General features: G+C 42.5%; 2 protein-coding genes across 6 annotated transcripts in view; one reads left to right on the top strand and one right to left on the bottom strand.

Annotated features, from left to right (window-relative positions):
- The window catches only part of FILIP1L (filamin A interacting protein 1 like), a 312,484-nt gene extending 308,868 nt beyond the window's left edge, over positions 1–3,616 (top strand). For 4 of the 5 annotated variants that reach the window (XM_055410487.2, XM_055410528.2, XM_055410652.2 and 1 more), the window contains one exon: positions 39–3,616. In XM_055410487.2, the coding sequence (XP_055266462.1) occupies positions 39–84 (46 nt within the window). In that variant the 3' untranslated portion in view covers positions 85–3,616. The remainder of the gene's footprint in view (positions 1–38) is intronic. The other variant, XM_055410396.2, reaches the window with a different exon arrangement.
- CMSS1 (cms1 ribosomal small subunit homolog) overlaps positions 1–10,309 on the bottom strand; it is a 398,128-nt gene extending 387,819 nt beyond the window's left edge. Inside the window, exon 1 of the mRNA XM_055411003.2 lies at positions 10,119–10,309. Within this exon, the coding sequence (XP_055266978.1) occupies positions 10,119–10,182 (64 nt within the window). The 5' untranslated portion in view covers positions 10,183–10,309. The remainder of the gene's footprint in view (positions 1–10,118) is intronic.
- Between the last annotated feature and the right edge of the window lie 7,564 nt (positions 10,310–17,873).

The following is a 17,873-nucleotide window of genomic DNA, read 5'->3' as shown; positions in this document are numbered from 1 at the left end:
TTCTAGAAGAGAATGACCCAAGGTTTTCTGTACTTCAGCACCAAGAACTGGAGGCATGATCCTGGAAGAAATCCTCTTGGTTAAGGACAGTGCTTTAGGTCACTGTCCTGGGATGCAGTCAGCAGAGCAGGAGCAAAGGAACTGCCATTTCCACATTCATCCAGCCAAGCCCGCTCCAGTGCACTGATGTCACTATACAAATGCCCCTGGGGCCCACTTCAATTTCCGGGAAGAGGAGAAGGGGCTGAAAGCCTGGGCAGCACTGAGCTATGCAAGTCAAAAGGAGGGATGACGTGCAGCAGTCAGCAGGCAAGTGACTTAAGGGGAAGGTAGGGGGGGTTAATTGGATTAAAAACACCAAGTGGAAAAGTCTAAGTTAAAGGAAAGCAGTAAAAGATCAATGGAAGGAATGGACTACTAAAGATGATAACCCTCTGACATGACAATAATACGAGACAGTTCAGAAGGAAGTACAGGGCAGTAATAGGTAGATGGTGAAGTGGGAAAAAGTGGAGGGTGCTTATGACTGTGCCTGATATTAGCAGGTAATATTCAGCAAACAGAGAACGAGTGAATGAGGGACAGAAAAGCCATTCAGTCAAGAATTAAGTGACAAAATGTGCTAAGAGATGGCGGTGGTACATGACAGGGTCAGGAAAAGCGGTTATGCTGCATAACATTCAACACTGATAATATTGCTAATACAAAGAGGAAACACTGAACCTCGTAGGGTGGAACCAAACAGACTGGAAAGAAGCATGAAACAAAACAGGAAAAACAAGCACCAGCAATACTGAGAAAAACACAACACCCTGGGAATATTTTACCTTGAAGATGAGCAAGCAAGCAGCAGAAATCCATCTTTAAATGGATTTTATTTTCTTGGGCTCCGAAATCACTGCGGACAGTTACTGCAGCCATGAAATTAAAAGATACCTGCTCCCTAGAAGAAAAGCTATAACAAACCTAGGCAGCAAATTAAAAAGCAGAGACATTACTTTGCCAACAAAGGTCTGTATAGTCAAAGTTATGGTTTTTCCAGTAGTCATCTATGGCTGTGAGAGTTGGACCACAATGAAAGCTGAGCATCAAAGAATTGATGCTTTCGAACTGTGGTGTTGGAAAAGACTCTTGAGAGTCCCTTGGACTTCAAAGAAATCAAACCAGTTAATCCTAAAGTGAATCAGTCCTGAATATTCACTGGAAGGACTGATCCCGAAACTAAAACTCCAATACTTTGACCACCTGATGCAAAGAACTGATTCATTGGAAAAGATCCTGATACTGTGGAAGACTGAAGGCAGGAGGAGAAGCGGCCAACGGAGGACGAGATGGTTGGATGGCATTACTGACTCGATGGACAAGAGTTTGAGCAAGCTCCGCAAGTTGGTGATGGACAGGGAAGCCTGGCGTGCTGCAATCCATGGGGTCGAAAAGAGTTGGACATGACTGAGTGACTGAACTGAACTGAATACTATTTGGACAGGTCTTAATCTATTCTAACAAAAGGATTACCAGCCAAAAACTATACTTCTTATTTTAAAGCAATATGTAATACAGTAAAAATGCATGAACAACTTACAACCAGGGTAAGTTCAACAAAATGGTGTTTGACCTGTAACACAACCAAAATATAAAGAATTCTGCCTCCTGAGCATAATCCTGTTTCTGCAGAAATATGCTTCTTCTAAAAATAAAAATAAAAGAAGCTATCCTAATAATTTTAGGGTGGTTTTATTAGGTTAAATTTTTTAAAACAGATAAAAATACAAGTGAACAAAGATACATTCAAATTGTGAAAAAATAGTTTAATAACCTGATATTTGTATGCTGGAGTATTTAACTTCAATGATTTCTGAACTGATCTCCTTGTAACTTTTCAGAATCAAGTGTCCGATTTTAACAGGAAAGTGACTGATCTAATACATGACTGGCAATCATGGGCTAAGTAATGGAGTATCTGACGTGATGTGGAATTCTCTTTGGGACATGTTTCAAATGATACATGTCATAACACTGGGAGTCTGACACTAAGTCTGAGACAGGGATCTGCAGCCCACAGGCCAAATTCAGCCCACTGTCTTTCTGTATGTTCTGCAAGTTAATAATAGTTTTTATACTTTTAAATAGGAAAAAACATCAAAAGAAGAATATTTTGTGAGATGTGAAAATTACATGAAATTCAAATTTCATTATCTATAGATAACATTTTATTGGAACACAGCCACGTTCATTTGTTTACATATTTATTATATGATCATTTTTATGCTACAATAACAGAGTTGAGTAGCTGTGACACTGACTGGCCAACACAGCTTAAAATATTTACTATCTGGCCTTTTACAAAAAAGGTTTCCTTACTGCTGTTCTAGTGTGATCTAGACTAACAAGGAACTCAACAACTTAAGAAGAGCTTAATCAACTAATTGGTAAAAGCAATGCTAGCAATTTAAGAATGTGATTAAAAATTCCATAAAAGCTGATGAAAATGAAAAAACTATATTTCAAGCTTGCTCGTGATACCTTTTGTAAAATGTATACTTCCACATATGCACTAAAGTGTTCAACTAAAGAACATCAGATAAGAACAGGTCAAAGGATTTATGTCACAAAATAATGTAATGTGCTACTGCTGAATCTGAGTGAGGAAACAAACTATTTCTAGGCCTTCTAAATTCCTGGTATTTTCTAAGACAGCAGAACTACTATACATGTTATTTAGAGAAAGACGCGTAAATCCACACCTTTACACATTCATAATTGTTGTCAAGAACCACTTCTTTAGGGATTCCCAGGTGGACCAGTGGTAAAGAATTCACCTGCCAATTCAGGAGATACAAGAGGCATGGATTCGATCCTGGGTCGGGAAGATCCCCTGGAGAAGGGAATGGCAACCCACTCCAGTATTCTTGCCTGGAAAATTCCATTGACAGAAGAGCCTGGCGAGCTACAGTCCATGGGGTCTCAAAGAGTCAGACATGACTGAGCATGAATGCATACATACGCATACCGCTTGCTCAATCATTGACAAGAATCATAGAAATTGTGTAAAGTAAAACTTGGTCCACTTGTTACAATCTTCAGGTACAGAACAAAAATGTTGTATGCTCTCTCCTCTTTCTTTTTAAAACTTATCCTACCCCTGTCTTCTGCCCTTAAACATCTGTCTTAAAATAATATTACTTGCATTTTGATTGAACCATATCAATGTGTAAATCTCATAAGGTAAACAGATTATGTTTTTTCCTCTAACTCCATTGCAATTTCTAAAAGAGGGCCAAGCATGAGGGCTCAATAAATGATTTTGAAAACAACATGGTCTGAAATTGATCCTCTGATGTATGTTATCAGCATCAACTGTAAATATTCCAAGTCTGGATTTTACATGCAGAGGCAATGCTTTATAACATCTACCATGCATGGATGTCTATAGGTAAAATTAATGCTATAAGGCCTAACTTTGGTGTTAGAAAAGCAAAAAAAACACAAAAACTTAAGCTATTTATTCTTAAAAAATCCAAGATGTGCCCCAACTTCACCATTTCCAGAAGGAACTTAGCATAAAGCAATGTGATTTTTTTTAAGGACAAAGTAATATTACAACAAAAATATTTATAATGCTTACTTCAGCAATTTCAAACAAACTGAACAATCACAAAGATTTTAGGTGATAAAAGCCATCACCAGTGGGAATTATCAGCTCATTTACAAAGCAAACATCTTCTGTCCTTTCAAATACAGAATTTCAAAACATAAGTTAAAAACTAAACCCAAATGTGGTTAGAATGAAGCGGTATTAGACACAGTTGTAAAACATGGACTTCTAACACATTTTCAGAAAGAGAAAAGCAACATTTGTCAAGTTTAACAAAAGCCTGAGCAGGATGCTGACAACCCTTCCAGTGGACAAGTTTCTTTAGATGTGGAAATCCTATGTTAAAGTCTCCAAGGTGTGGCTGGGAAATACTAACAATTAATTTCTTAATGAACAAATTTTAATGAGTATCTTCTAAATACCCAGATACTACTACAGGCCCTGAGGATACAGTAAAGAACAAGATAAACAAGTCTCTGCTCACATGGTACTTATGTACTAGTGTGGGCAGACTGCAGTAATTTAATAAGGAAAATAATAGTTGGTGACCATAGCTCTGATGAGAATTACTATAACATGATAATGTAAGTGGATAGCTCCTCTAGACTGTCTGCACAGGAAGGGCTTCCTATTTAGTATGTTTGAACTTAGGTCTTAATGTCAAGAAAAGGCCAACCGTTCAAAATTCAGGCAGCCCAGTAATAGCCACTGCAAATGGATGAGACAGAATGGGCTTGGTCAGTTGTGGCCCAGTACGAAGGCGGCGTGGCTGGTACAGCGTAACCTAGAGGAGAGCACGAAGGTTCCGGCGGACAGCAACCATGGTAAGCAGTCCGGGGGGAAGCCACTGACAGGTTTAAGCAGGAATGTGATGTGACTGCTCGCTGCAGCTGCTGAGTGAAGAACAGAGGGACAAGACGGAAGCTGGGAGCCCTGTCAGGTTCCCGCAGGCGTTTAGGCAAGTGAGGATGACAGCACGTATTCAGATGACGCACACAAACAAGCAAACAAATAGTAATAAAAGGAAAAATAAATTCAGGATGTGTTTTGGAGACAGAGACAAGACTGGATAGATCAGATGTAACGGGTGAAAAATGTAAATGAATAAATCAGAATGTTCCTAGGCCTTTGTGAAATTGGTTAATTGGTGACTGAATTTACTGAGATAGGGAAGTCTGGAGGAAAAGCAGATTTGGGGAAAAATTCAGGAGTTGAGCCTCATTTACATTTAACATTCTCATCAAATAAGTAAAGACTTCAAGAAGACAGACAAGTATATGAGCCTTGTGTTCCAGGCCGAGTATGAGTGTCTGGGAAGAGACTGTTCTGAAAAGTCCAATGGTGCAACCGGATTATTTGCATCTCAGAGTAGTCAGTGTTCTTTAGAACAGTACACTTTGGGAGACTAAGAATTAACAAGAATTTGACAACAATGACATATATAAACAAAAGGTTTATAAACTATTATTTTAGAGATGAAATTGTTATCATTGATAATTAAATAACTTTGAGAAGGTTAAGTGCACAGACTGGCTTCCTGACTGCCTGTCTATGAATCTCTGCCTCTCCACTTACCAACTGAGTAACACTGGGCAAATCACTTAACCATTTAGTGCCTCAATTTCCTCCTTAAAAAAAAAGGAGATAATAGTAACTATATCATGGTTATAGAATAATCTGTGAAGATTAAATGAGCCAGTACATGGAATGCAATCAAAACAGTATCTGGCAAAGAGTCACCACTCAACAAGTGCAAATCAGTATTGTTCCCTGCAATCTCCCTGCACTGTACACAGAAATGTCTTAATACTTCAGTTTTCTAGTTAGATGCTGAGTAAGAGATGGCATCAAAGGTTTAGAATAAGCCAGAGAAGCATATGAAAAACCCTCCTCAAAAGAAGTGGAAGCGAAGAGTCCTGAAGTTTGCTAAAAATATTTTCTTTAAAAGTAAGTTATACATGTGCCAGTCATTCCTAAATCCACGTCTCCAGATGCAACCCTGGAGCGGCAGACTCATAAACCCAGCTGTCTACTGGACTCTTGACTTGATAATTTAGTGAGCATATTATTGGAATAAAAAGGGAAAACCATCAGTGTTCTCTTCAGTTAGTGAATGACTGACTGCTTCCAACAGCAGGAATTCTCTGCTCTGCTCCATAAGTCACAAAAACCATGAGTAACATTCAGCTTCACACTGAGAAAGTGCCCAGTTTGGTCAACTGCACCTGGTCACTTTAGCACTAATGTTTTGGAATCATGATTCTGCTGCATGTACTGTTTACTGTATGTATTGCAGTAATTATGTGTTATGTAGTATTACGTACAGTTGTTTAGTCACTAAGTCATGTCCCACTCTTTGCAACCCCAGGAACTATAGCATGCAAGTCAATAATTTCTTAATGTAGGCAAGGAATAAAACAGAGAATACGGAAATAAGTGAAATGAAGTGAAACGAAATATTAGAAATCACTAGAGGATTCCTAGGTTCTGTTGCCTGAGGCAGACTGTGCAGCACATACCTCAGCAGAGGCAACTCTCAGTTGCCTTGTCCTGGGCCATGACTCCAGTCCCACCAACGATGATGCCAACAGGGTAACCAGACATCTCAAGTAGACAGTCCCAGCAAAATTCTGAAGAGCATGGCTTTCCACTCTCAAAAGTGTCTAGACTGCATGAGAAATTGTATGTCCCCTTGTCTACATTATCACCAAAAGTCCTGTAGCATGCATTCACTCATTCAGCTAATATCTACTAAACATTTACTAAGTGCCAGGTCCCATGTTGGGCTCCAGTACAATTCAGGATTCTAGCATAGCCATACCTTGGAGATATTTCAGTTGAGTTCCAGACCACCACAATAAAGTGAGTATCACAATAAAGAAAGTCACATGAATTGTTTGGTTTCCCAGGGTATATGAAAGTTACATTTCACTATTCTGTACTCTATTAAGTGTGCAATAGCATTACATATAAAAAGAGTACATACCTTAAGAATAATTTATTGCCAAAGAAGGCTACCCAACACAGGGTCAATGCAAACATTCAGTTGTTTAAAAAAAATGTAGTATCTGTGAAGCACTATAAAGTTAAGTGCAAAAAAAAAAGGAATGACTCTAGAAAAACAACAGGTTATGAAAAGCCAAACTGCTGCTAAGTCGCTTCAGATGTGTCCGACTCTGTGCGACCCTATAGACGGCAGCCCACCAGGCTCCTCCATCCCTGGGATTCTCCAGGCAAGAATACTGGAATGGGTTGCCATTTCCTTATCCAATGCATGAAAGTGAAAAGTGAAAGAGAAGTCGCTCAGTTCAGTCGCTCAGTCGTGTCCGACTCTTTGCGACCCCATGAATCACAGCACGCCAGGCCTCCCTGTCCAGCACCAACTCCCGGAGTTCACTCAAACTCATGTCCATCGAGCTGGTGATGCCATCCAGCCATCTCATTCTCTGTCGTCCCCGTCTCCTCCCACCCCCAATCCCTCCTAGCATCAGAGTCTTTTCCAGTGAGTCAACTCTTCGCATGAGGTGGCCAAAATACTGGAGTTTCAGTTTTAGCATCAGTCCTTAAAATGAACACCCAGGATTGATCTCCTCTAGAATGGACTGGCTGGATCTCCTTGCAGTCCAAGGGACTCTCAAGAGTCTTCTCCAGCACCACAGTTCAAAGGCATGTCCAACTCTTCGTGACCCCATGGACTGCAGCCTACCAGGCTCCTCCATCCATGGGATTTTCCAGGCAAGAGTAACTGGAATGGGGTGCCATTGCCTTCTCCATGAAAAGCCAAAAGATGTATGCAAAAAAGGTCATATGTGGTTCAAGACCTTTAGTAATGGACTTTGAATTACAAAGTACATCCAAGAAGTTATGAAAACAGCAAAAACGGTTCATTTACTTGACAACAGATAACTGGATGAGTATTACCTGCAGTATGTGTCAGCGTTTGGGCATCCATGTGTATATATAGTTTCCTCTTAGAAAATGTACATAAGAATTCATAACTACAAATGTTAGGCTTTTGTGGTAGATAAATGTAGACTTTTGAATAAATGACTAAATGTTCCATCACCTTGCCACCATAAGCATGAACTGGGAACAGGGGATTTTCAAGGAAAGATGTTTACTTTTATAGGCAAGTAGCATAACACATCAGTTTTAAAAAGAACCCGCCTGCCAATGCAGGAGATGTGCATTCGATTCCTGGGTTGGGAAGATTCCCTGGAGTAGGAAAGGACAACCTGCTCCAGTATTCTTGGCTGGGAAATTCCATGGACAGAGGAGCCTGGTGGGCTACAGTCCATGAAGTCCCAAAGAGCTGGACACGACTGAGCATACACACAGTGTAACACATACAGGAATAAAGACATTTTACAATTATCTTTTCTTTCTGTGACTTAAGGCACTATTTTTCTTTTGACTTTCAAAACAAAATATAATTCACACATTTCAGACTGATATTTCTCTATTAACACTGGTAGGATTAGGAAACCTGAACTGGTGCAACTGTGATTTCTTCTGAATCAGAAACATTATTCAGATTAGATAAATCAACTAAGCAGATCTCAAGGAAGCACATACACTTACCTAGCTTCAAAGCAAGTAACAAAGCAAAGGCCTCTGATAAATTTAATGTTGGCAATTTTCAAAGCTCAGACTTACAGTGAGAAAGAACCTAAAAAGTAGGGTGATCCTGGAGACTCCAACATACCTTGATGGGAATCCTGGCAACTTAGATGAGAGAGGCTGTAGCGCCTCATAGTTCTATCTAGGTTCAAAGTTTAAAACTCTTTGTTGGTAAAACCCTTAAAAAAGCGATCTCTAAGGATCCCTCACTTTACAGATTGTGACACTGAGGACCAGGGAAGCCACACAGCAACGTGGGAAAAGTGTGACCTTGAAAGTCAGGTGCTCTTGACTAACTTCTTGCCAGAAACATGTCACTGAAACATGAAGGTAACACTTACCTTTTAGGTATGTTATGAATATTAAATTAAAATGCTTACTTTTTAAGCATGTTATGAAGATTAAATGAATTCATATTTATGAAAACATCTGGCATACAGTAGATACTCAATACATGTTAATTTCCTTCTTTTCAAAGGGTGACTAACTTCAGAGATACATAGCTGGCAATGGGCAAGAGAAAGGACTAGAACCAAGAATTAAGATCCCCTTCACCACTCAAAACTTTTTTACTTCTTAATTAGCCTTTATCCTTGAATCATGCCATGAAATATAGTTTTTAACACCTCAGTTATGAGAGGCAGGGGTTATTAAACGTGAAATACCACAACCCGCAAAAAAAGGTATTTGTGCCTTCAAGCACATACATCTGCTAAAAACAAAGCCACAAAGAGAGTCAAGAAGTTTAATCAAGGAAGTATTATATTGTCAACCTTTGTAAAAATGCCATCTGCTCAGGTTGCACCTAAAGCCTGTCCTTCTGGAAACAATACTGTAGTAAATAGAATTCTGTTGTTTTTAATGGCTATTTCTCAACTAATATTTCAACATTAGTGTTTGTAGCAAATATGTATCAACTGTCAATCATGTGCAAGGCCCTGAGGACTCTACAGACATGAATCAGGCTTTGGCTTTTTCTTCAAAAAATCTCAGAATCTAGTAAAGAAGAGAGGCAGACCTTGAAGAATGGTTAAAAAAAAAATTGTATATTAAGCCAGGGACTTGAAAAATTCAAGGCCAGCTTGGGGTTAGGAGTTACTTAATGCTTTATTTAATGCTATCTACTCAAGGATAAAATGTTCACTGCACTGACAGTGGGTACACACAACATAATAAACACCGTCCAAAGTGTGTTAACTGAATTCTAGTCTTGCTTCTGACACCAACCAGCTTTGTGAACTTGTCATGTTATTTGATATCTTTAGGTCTCATGTTCCTCAGCTGTCAAATGCGTGAGTCCAAGCGAATCTCCAAGTCTCAGGTTCTAAAAGTCCAAATTACATGATGATGATAATGATAGCAAGAAAAACTAAAGCTTTTATTTCCTGCGCACATGTTATGTACCAGGCACCCTGCTAAAGGGCATCATTTGTGTTAACTTCATTTAATCTTCACGACAATCTTACGAAACTGGCATCATTACCCTTCCTTTACGGATGAGGAAAAGGATGCGAAACAGTATTAAAGTGCTGTAGGAGCGACCTGAACAGCAGCAGTCTGAATCTAATCCAGGAGGAGTTAACCCTTAAACGCTACGCTCAAACTCCCACTCTCCGCATAAACTGTCTTATCCATTAAGATATAAGGAAAAAACAGAAAACAGCTAGGGAAGCGATTCCTCCTGGCTCGAGGGCAGATCTGAGTTGCTGTCGCACTTGTCTGTTTCACGTGGGAGTAGATCTCCTGCTCCACTGGCCTCGCAGCGCTCGCGCGCTCCCACAGCGGCGCGCACCGCCGCGGGACAGACCGCGACGACCGCCCGCGGCCGCGCGGGCCCGGGCGGAGGCGCGCAGGAGGGCTGGGGGTGCGGGCGGCCCCGCGGAAGCGCGGGCAGAGCGGGTACCTGGGCTGCCGGCTGCTCCTGCCGGCTGGGTCTCCCACCACTCGTCTCCAAGGTCGTCTGCCATCTCCACGCGGGCCTCGGCAGGGGCGGACCACCAGGAAAGAGCGGGCGCTGGCCGGGATGCGCGCTGCCTCAGAGCCGGGGAGAGGGCGCCGCAGCACGCGGAGCCTCTGCTCCCACACTGTCGCCTCCGCCCCGTGGCGATGACATCATAGCGTCGGCCCCGCCTCCCCGGTAGCCGTGTCCCACTCGCCGCAGTTTCTACACCCGTGTGGATGAGCAGGATCAGTTTGAAGAGTTAAAATAAACCCCCACAAAATCCAAAGAAAGAAAAGACACGTAAGCAAAAATAAAAGTGTATCACCTTTTTAAATGCTTATTTTAAAACTTTTTTTTATTAGGTTTTATTTTTGCCGGATGCGTATTGTCGAAAGTGGTAGACAGAATGCTAAGACAGTTTTTCTCCATTCAGTTTCAAAGGCTTTGGGTCGCGGGAGAAGTCCGTAGCACGTGGATGTGTTTTCGTCTGTATGTTACAGTTTGGGTGTCAGTGTTTGCACTGTCTGCTTTTTAAAAGACCGTGCACAAGTCAAGACCATGGATTTTGGACCTTTGTGGTAGATGAGAGTACTGCTTTTTTTTTTTTAAATACGATATGAGGGAAGAAAATGTTCACAGGTCCAGAAGGGATTGCCCACGGACAGACCCGAGAAATCAGGGTTTCGGAGTCGACTTCCCCACATCTCCTTGGGTTGCGCCGACCCCTCTCGCTTTTGTGAAACAAGGGAAGAAGAAATGAACCAATTGCTGCCCAAGTTTAGGTAAGAGACCTACAATGCTGTCTCACGTCCTGAAGTGGCAGAGATGGCCGCTTGGCGCCTTGTGCTGGAGCCATCTGGAAAGTAAGTGTGGACGATACTTTTCAGGACAGACACTGAGGTGAAAGTCATACAAGATGCATTAAATACACGCGGTGTGCCTGGCACTATGTTTTGAATACTGGTTTAAAGACGAATAGGATAGGATCCCGCCTTCCAGATTTCACCAACTTGAGAGAGAAACTACTGCTTTTAAGAGTAAAGGTCTAAGCTAATGATGGGAATGCATTCTCAGAAAGGACCGGGACTCTCAATCTGATGAGGATGAATCAGAATCAGTTCAGTCACTCAGTCCTGTCCGACTCTTTGCGACCTCATGGACTGCAGCAGGGCAGGCTTCCCTGTCCATCACCAACTCCCAGAGCTTACTCAAACTCATGTCCTTAGAGTTGGTGATGCCATCCAACTATCTCATCCTCTGACATCCCTTTCTCCTCCTGCCTTCAGTCTTTCCCATGCAGCATCAGGGTCTTTTCCAATGAGTCATTTCTTCGAATCAGGTGGCCAAAGTATTGGCGTTTCAACTTCAGCATCAGTCTTTCCAGTGAATATTCAGGACTGATTTCCTTTAGGATGGACTGGTTGGATCTTCTCCAACACCACACTTCAAAAGCATCAATTCTTTGGCTCTCAGCTTTCCTTATGGTTCAACTTTCACATCTGTACACTTTGACTAGACAGAACTTTGTTGGCAAAGTAATGTCTCTACGTTTTAATATGCTGTCTAGGTTGGACATAGCTTTTCTTCCAAGGAGAAAGATTAATTTAATTAATCTTTTAATTTCATGGCTGCAGTCACCATCTGTAGTGATTTTGGACCCAAGAAAATAAAGCCTTTCCTTGTTTCCATTGTTACCCCATCTATTTGCCATGAAGTGATGGGACTGGATGCCATGATCTTAGTGTTCCGAATGTTGAGTTTTAAGCTACCTTCTTCACTCTGCTCTTTAACTTTCATCAAGAGGCTCCTTAGTTCTTTACTTTCTGCCATAAGGGTGGTATCATCTTCACATCTGGGTTATTGATATTTCTCCGGGCAATCTTGATTCCAGCATTTTTCCATGTCCAGTTCTAACTGTTTTTCTTGACCTGCATACAAATTTTTCAGGAGGCAGGTCAAGTGGTCTGGTATTCCCATCTCTTGAAGAACTTTCCACAGTTTGTTGTGATCTACACAGTCAAAGGCTTTGGCATAGTCAATAAACAGAAATAGATGTTTTTCTGAAACTCTCTTGCTTTTTCAATGATCCAGCAAATGTTGGCAATTTGATCTCTGGTTCCTCTGCATTTTCTAAAACCAGCTTGAATATCTGGAAGTTCACGGTTCACGTACTGTTGAAGCCTGACTTGGAGAATTTTGAGCATTACTTTGCTAGCATGTGAGATGAGTGCAACTGTGCAGTAGTTTGAACATTCTTTGGCATTGCCTTTCTTTGGGATTGGAATGAAAACTGACCTTTTCCAGTCCTGTGGCCACTGCTGAATTTTCCAAATTTGCTGGCATATTGAGTGCAGCACTTTCACAGCATCATCTTTTAGGACTTGAAATAGCTCAACTGGAATTCCATCACCTCCACTAGCTTTATTCGTAGTGATGCTTCCTAAGGCCCATTTGACTACAGATTCCAAGATGTCTGGCTCTAGGTGAATGATCACACCATCGTGGTTATCTGGGTCATGAAGACCTTTTTTGTATAGTTCTCCTGTGTATTCTTGCCAGCTCTTCTTAATCCCTTCTGCTTCTGTTGCTAAGTCACTTCAGTCGTGTCTGACTCTGTGCGACCCCATAGACGGCAGCCCACCAGGCTCCCCCGTCCCTGGGATTCTCCAGGCAAAAACACTGGAGTGGGTTGCCATTTCCTTCTCCAATGCAAGAAAGTGAAAAGTGAAAGTGAAATTACTCAGTCTTTTCCGACCCTCAGCGACCCCATGGACTGCAGCCTTCCAGGCTCCTCCGTCCCTGGGATTTTCCAGGCAAGAGTACTGGAGTGGGGTGCCATTGCCTTCTCCGTCTGCTTCTGTTAGGTCATACAATTTCTGTCCTTTATTGAGCCCATCTTTGCATGAAATGTTCCCTTAGTATCTCTAATTTTCTTGAAGAGATCTGTGGTCTTTTCCAATCTATTGTTTTCCTCTATTTCTTTGCACTGATCACTAAGGAAGGCTTTCTTACCTGTCCCTGCTATTCTTTGGAACTCTGCATTCAAATGGTTATGTCTTTCCTTTCCTCCTCTGCCTTTCATGTCTTATTTTTTCCACAGCTATTTGTAAAGCCTCCTCGGGCAACCATTTTGCCTTTTTGCAATTTTTTTTCTTGGGGATGGTCTTTATCACTGCCTCCTGTACAGTGTCACAAACCTCCGTCCATAGTTCTTCAGGCACTGTATCAGATCTAATCCCTTGAATCTATTTGTCACTTCTGCTGTGTAAGGGATTTGATTTAGGAAAAGTTACTGCATCTTCTATCAGCCACCTACTACCTATACAAGAAATAGAAAACAGCATTTGGTGCATTTGTTTAGATTTTACACCTAACCTATGCCATACTGGGAAATATTGCTCTAACTCACTTATCAGTGGAGTCAAAAGGTTGCCAGTTTTGAGTAGGGGCAAAAGAAGAGAAAACTCAGCAGTGGGGCCAGGCTGTGAATATGCTGCTCTTCTCCTTAGTTCATAATGGTGTGGCAGATTCCATGGTGCTGGGTGATAGTTAATGATGCTGTGTAGAGACTGGCAGGACCTGAAAGGAAAACCACAGCACAACTCCTAGGGTTTTAGAGTACGGCCATGCCTTCAGTTTTTCCAGTAGTCATGTTTGGATGTGAGAGTTGGACTATAAAGAAAGCTGAGCGCCGAAGAATTGATGCTTTTGAACTGTAGTGTTGAAGATTCCTGAGAGTCCCTTGGACTGCAGGGCGATCACACCAATCAATCCTAAAGGAAATCAGTCTTGAATATTCATTGGAAAGACTGATGCTGAAGCTGAAACTCCAATACTTTAGTCACCTGATTCGAAGAACTGACTCATTGGAAAAGACCCTGATGCTGGGAAAGATCGAAGGCGGGAGGAGAAGGTGATGACAGAGGATGAGATGGTTGGATGGCATCACCGACTTGATGAACATGAGTTTGAGTAAGCTCTGGGAGTTGGTGATGGACAGGGAAGCCTGGCGTGCTGCAGTCCAGGGGGTCACAAACAGCCGGACAGGACTGAGCAACTGAACTGATCTGAAGTGATACCTCCGTCAGCCAACTATTGAGAGAGCAGTTACTGACGTGATACAGAGTTCTAGCCGAAACTAAGCATTTGACTGTGGGGCAGCAGATGAATCTCTTACGAGCTGCCCTTCTGTACCTCGGTTTTGTAAGGTTGGGTGCACATGGCTAGCTCCTAGTGAAAAACAGAAATGCTGTACATGGGATCATACCTAAGCAGTCCAGAGGTTGTAATTTCCATGAACATGTGGCGAAGATCTCTGTGTCTTGTATTCCTTACTCACGCCTATTGCTTCACGAGGTGTTCCCTGTGACCAGCTGATGATAATGGTGGAAATATTCACAACTGATTCAGGCCTGATATGTTATTAGAGCTGAAAATGGACTGCTACTGCACTACAGTCCCACTAGGGAGGGGCCCTGAAGGACAGCAGTGAGGAGAGTCCTTCTAGTAGGCAGAACTTCAAGGTATACATTTAGTTATCTCCTTTGAATGGGGAGAGACAGAGCGTGAGCTCAGGATAAATAGAGCCCTGAGCAATAGTGCATTGTGTGGGTAAGTGGGCCAGGGGCCTAGAAGATATAATGTTTGAAGTTCAATAGCAAGGAGATCTGGGAAGAGACATGTGCAGGAAACCAGGTAGTGGGCAAAAGTGTGTGCATCTTTGTGTCCCATGTCCAGGTCCACTATGGACTAGACACTAAATATCTAGGTAGACACTAGTTATATTTAACAAAGATGACCACCAGTGCTTCCCATCCCACATACTCTTCTTACAGTGTGACCTTGACGTGCTTTTCATTGAGGAGTGAAGTCTGGTTCCCTCTCTGAATCTGGACAAGCATTTGTCACCTCCGTGGGACTTCTCAGGTGCCTCAGTGGTAAAGAATCCACCTGCCAATACAGGGGACATGGGTTCGATCCCTGGGTTTGGAAGATCTCCTGGAAAAGGGAGTGGCAACCCACTCCAGTATTCTTGCTTGGAGAATTCCATGGACAGAGGACCCTGGTGGGCTACAGTCCATGGGGTCACACAAGAGTCACATAAGACTTAGTGACTAAACAGCAGCAAAACAACGGATAGGATGTGGTAGGAAAGATATTCTGTGACTTCTGAGGCTGGATCTTAAAAGTCCCACTCATTTCCACGTGGCTCCCTTGGACTATGTGCTCGGATCCAGGTGTAGTATGGTGAGAAAACCACACTGAGAAACCACATGAAAAGGACATACATTATTGTGGCCCACAGCTCAGCTGAGGTCCCTGCTGACCACCAGCATCAGCAGGCAGACCTGTAAATGAAGATGCTTTCAGATGACTACAGGCCCCAGTTGTTGATTTCCCTCCAGCTGTAGCCCCAGACATCATGGAGCAGAAACAAACCATCCCCACTCTTGATCTCAGAAATGAATTACAGACCCACTATGCTCATGTACAGACCCACTATGCTCATGTATACACATGTACGGAGAAGGCACTGGCAAGCCACTCCAGTAGTATTGCCTAGAAAATCCCATGGATGGAGGAGCCTGGTGGGCTGCAGTCCATGGGGTCGCTAAGGGTCGGACATGACTGAGCGAGTTCACTTCCACTTTTCACTTTCACACATTGGAGAAGGAAATGGCAACCCACTCCAGTGTTCTTGCCTGGAGAATCCCAGGGACGGGGGAGCCTGGTGGGCTTCCGTCTATGGGGTCACACAGAGTCGGACATGACTGAAGTGACTTAGCAGCAGCAGTAGCAACATGCTCATGTAAGAAAAAAATTCTGCCTGTAGAACTGTTGTTTATCCTCTGGCCACAAGAGGGAGACCTTGTTCCTTAGGAAACCTGTAAATCGCAGAAACCATGCTTACTTCCAATCTCTTATGGCCTGCAGGGTGGCCTACTGAGAGTTTCAATGAATTTTCCATCTTTTTCCTGGTGAAGGAAAAACGGCCTGGTGAAGTCAAGTGGCTAAAGTAAAACTTATGGTTAAAAAGAGTGCATATCTTGAATATGTATGAGCCCTAGAGATCCCCTCATTTAGAAGAAACATATGATCTTTAACTTCTACCTTTGGAACCAGAAGATTGACATGGAGACTACATGTTTAGGCTTGAAGAAGAAACTCAATTCTGGTTTGTCCTTTGGAGTCACTGGGTGAAAGTGGACTGTCTGCCTCTGGCTGCCAGGTCTTAAGTTCCCTAGAAGGTCACATCCGCTGAAGTGGAGCAAATGCAGTAGGTGCCAGCAGTGGTCTGCAGAACTTCCCTGGGAGAGGCTGGGGCTTCTGCTTGTGGTTTCTGGACCACCACTGTGCTACTGCTAAGACTCCTTACCCTTTTGTTGAACACTGTGGAGAACTTGGTGGTAAAGGAGACTGCTAGAGGTCATTTCAGTGACCTCCTGCTGCTAAGTCACTTCAGTCGTGTCCGACTCTGTGTGACCCCATAGACAGAAGCCCACCAGGCTCCCTCGTCCCTGGGATTCTCCAGGCAAGAACACTGGAGTGGGTTGCCATTTCCTTCTCCAATGTGTGAAAGTGAAAAGTGAAAGTGAAGTCACTCAGTCATGTCCGACCCTCAGCGACCCCACGGACTGCAGCCTACCAGGCTCCTCCATCCATGGGATTTTCTAGGCAATAGTACTGGAGTGGCTTGCCATTGCCTTCTCCGTCAGTGACCTCCTACATCATGGGTTAGTCCTATTAACAGATGTTTTCCCTCGAGGTTTTTTTTTTTTTTTTTAAGATTATTATTATCAATTGTGAAATGCACATCACATAAACTTTACCATGTTAACTACTTGTGAGTGTACAGTTCAGTGGCATTTGATATATACACATTGTAGTGTAACCATCGCCACCATCCATGTCCAGAACTCCTTTCATCTTGTAAAACAAACTCTACACCCACTAAGCAATAATTCCTCATCCCTTTCTCCCCCAGCACACAACCACCCTTCTGCGCTCTGTCTCTGGATTTGCCTTCACTGTGTGTCTCCTGTAAGTGGAACCATACTGTTTTTGTCCTTTTGTTATTCGTTCATTTCTGTTAGCATAATGCCCCCCAGGATCATCCATGAGGTAACATGTATCAGAATTTCCTTCTTTTGTAAAGCCTAAATAATATTCCATTGTATGTATATACCACATTTTGTTTGTCCATTGATCCCTCAGAGAGCATTTAGGTTGCTTTTACCTTTTAGATATTGTGAATAATGTTGCTATGAATTGGAGTGTGCCAAATAACTCTTTGCGTCCCTGCTTTCAGATCTTTGGGGTATCTACTCAGAACTGGAAATGTTGGGTCACACAGTAATTCTGTTTTTCATTTTTCGAGGGTCTTCCACACTATTTTCCACAGCTGCTGCCTACCTTTACGTTCCCATCAGCAGAGCACAGGACTTCCAGTTTCTCCATATTCTCACCAACACTTGTGATTTTTGGTATTCTTTTGTGTTGTTTCATAGTAGCCATCCTAATAGGTGTGAGATAGTCCCTTTAGTTTTTAAAGCCAACTGCTCTCCTATCTCTTAAGGGAGAAGGATGTCACCATGACATTAGTCAATATATAGTCTTTGGGGAGCTGGCTATCTCTGGTAAGGACAATAACTAAGAAATAACTGAGGTCATCACTCTCTCTCTGGGGGCAAGCTAATATTCTAAGCCCTCACTGGC

This window comes from Moschus berezovskii, chromosome 1 (genome assembly GCF_049115385.1).
Source record: "Moschus berezovskii isolate FMDL1 chromosome 1, NW_MosBer_1.0, whole genome shotgun sequence".
NCBI lineage: Eukaryota > Metazoa > Chordata > Mammalia > Artiodactyla > Moschidae > Moschus > Moschus berezovskii.
Note: the sequence above shows the minus strand (reverse complement) of the source record. Positions and strands in the feature narration are given on the sequence as shown.